Below are 1,444 nucleotides of genomic sequence, written 5' to 3'. Positions count from 1 at the left end.
GAGTTTTTGACACTCTTTAAAAAAAAATACATCTGTCTTTAATCATAGGAGTGTCTTTCTAAACTACTATCATTTATCTCATCTTAAACATCTCACTTAATTAACAATCAACTAATGAAACATTAAGGATATTTTTTGGAAAAAATAAGAAGAAACGTCAATATGTTGTACCATGCAGTAAATATGAAGAAACAAGTGCCATCAGTAACTGGAAAATTTAATTTTTGAAACACTGATCACAAAGTATAGAGTAGTTGTATAGATTATGATACAATATCTTTAATCTATAGTTTTGCATCATATTCGTTGACCGTAGTAATGACTTCTAATAAAATTTATCAAGGTGATCTCTACGTTCATACTTTCGTGCCCAAACATGTTTACCATTTATCCTAAACTTAGCAATGGAACCTCTGCTCAAAATCCGATCAATGGTTGAAACATCACGCACTACCATTCGAGCATACAAAGAATGATCTGATGAAGAAGCCGATGGCACTACCATATGAACGTGCTCAACGCAATCAATCCCATAATAAGAATTAAAGAGTTCCCTCACTTCTGCTTCAGTAACAGGAAATCCCCTTGAAAATGTTAAAAACATAGTCCTATCGTCAACTGGTGCGTCATTCTTTAAGGACCAACCCCATAATCCTCTGCTTTGGATAATTGAATCTAGGGATCTTGGCACCACTGTTATTGCACCAAATGTTGGATGAGGAAATCCAGGGATCGGAATGATATGTTGTCCAGGCAAGATATGTTGCAAGATGTCAGCAAATATAATAGCACAGACCTTGTTCAACAATGTCTTCATTCCACTTATCATAGTAAACCTCTGTTGATAAAATGTTGTGAATGAAATTGTTCTCTTCAATATTATAGCAGTAAAAGGCATGTCCCCTACATCATTATGCCCCGGGGGTACCTTCGATTCGAGCCATTTTAAACATGTAGCACCTTCTTCAGCCAAATTATTCACAATTTCAACGGGTAACTTCACCATTTTCTCTATTATGCTTGGAAAATGTACATCTTCTAACCATAGCCACATAGCCATGATCAAAAGGGACTCTCCTGGATCGCGAGACAGGCACACGACTAGCCGAGTGAAGACTTCTCTATCAATTTTGTGGAACAAATGAAGGTCGTCGAGTGTAATCTCTGATGACATTGTTGAAAAAAGCAGGAAAATATAAAATCTTGTCTCTATGTTCCTAGGTGGCTTTAAGATCCTTATATATGACATTGGTATTCAATGAGTTCCTATCTACAGACCTTTCAGTTCCATCTGTAGAGCCAAAAAAGAATTTCAAGAATCCAAGCCTTGGAAGAATAAAATTTTCTTTCCCACAATCATGTATTTCTTGAGGATCATTAAAGAGATTAGTTTACCACTTACAAGCACAACGGTAAAGCAGTTCAATTAATTAGATTAACTAAA

General features: G+C 35.7%; 1 protein-coding gene across 1 annotated transcript; it reads right to left on the bottom strand.

Moving 5' to 3' along the window:
• Nucleotides 1-325: 325 nt before the first annotated feature.
• LOC104100775 (uncharacterized) lies at nucleotides 326-1,174 on the bottom strand. Its single transcript, XM_009608092.1, has one exon. The coding sequence runs from the start codon at nucleotides 1,172-1,174 to the stop codon at nucleotides 326-328; it is 849 nt and encodes a 282-aa protein (XP_009606387.1).
• Nucleotides 1,175-1,444: the final 270 nt, after the last annotated feature.

The sequence above is a fragment of the Nicotiana tomentosiformis genome, chromosome 2 (assembly GCF_000390325.3).
Source record: "Nicotiana tomentosiformis chromosome 2, ASM39032v3, whole genome shotgun sequence".
Lineage (NCBI taxonomy): Eukaryota > Viridiplantae > Streptophyta > Magnoliopsida > Solanales > Solanaceae > Nicotiana > Nicotiana tomentosiformis.
The sequence above is the reverse complement of the archived record's forward strand: the minus strand, read 5'-3'. Positions and strand labels throughout refer to the sequence as shown.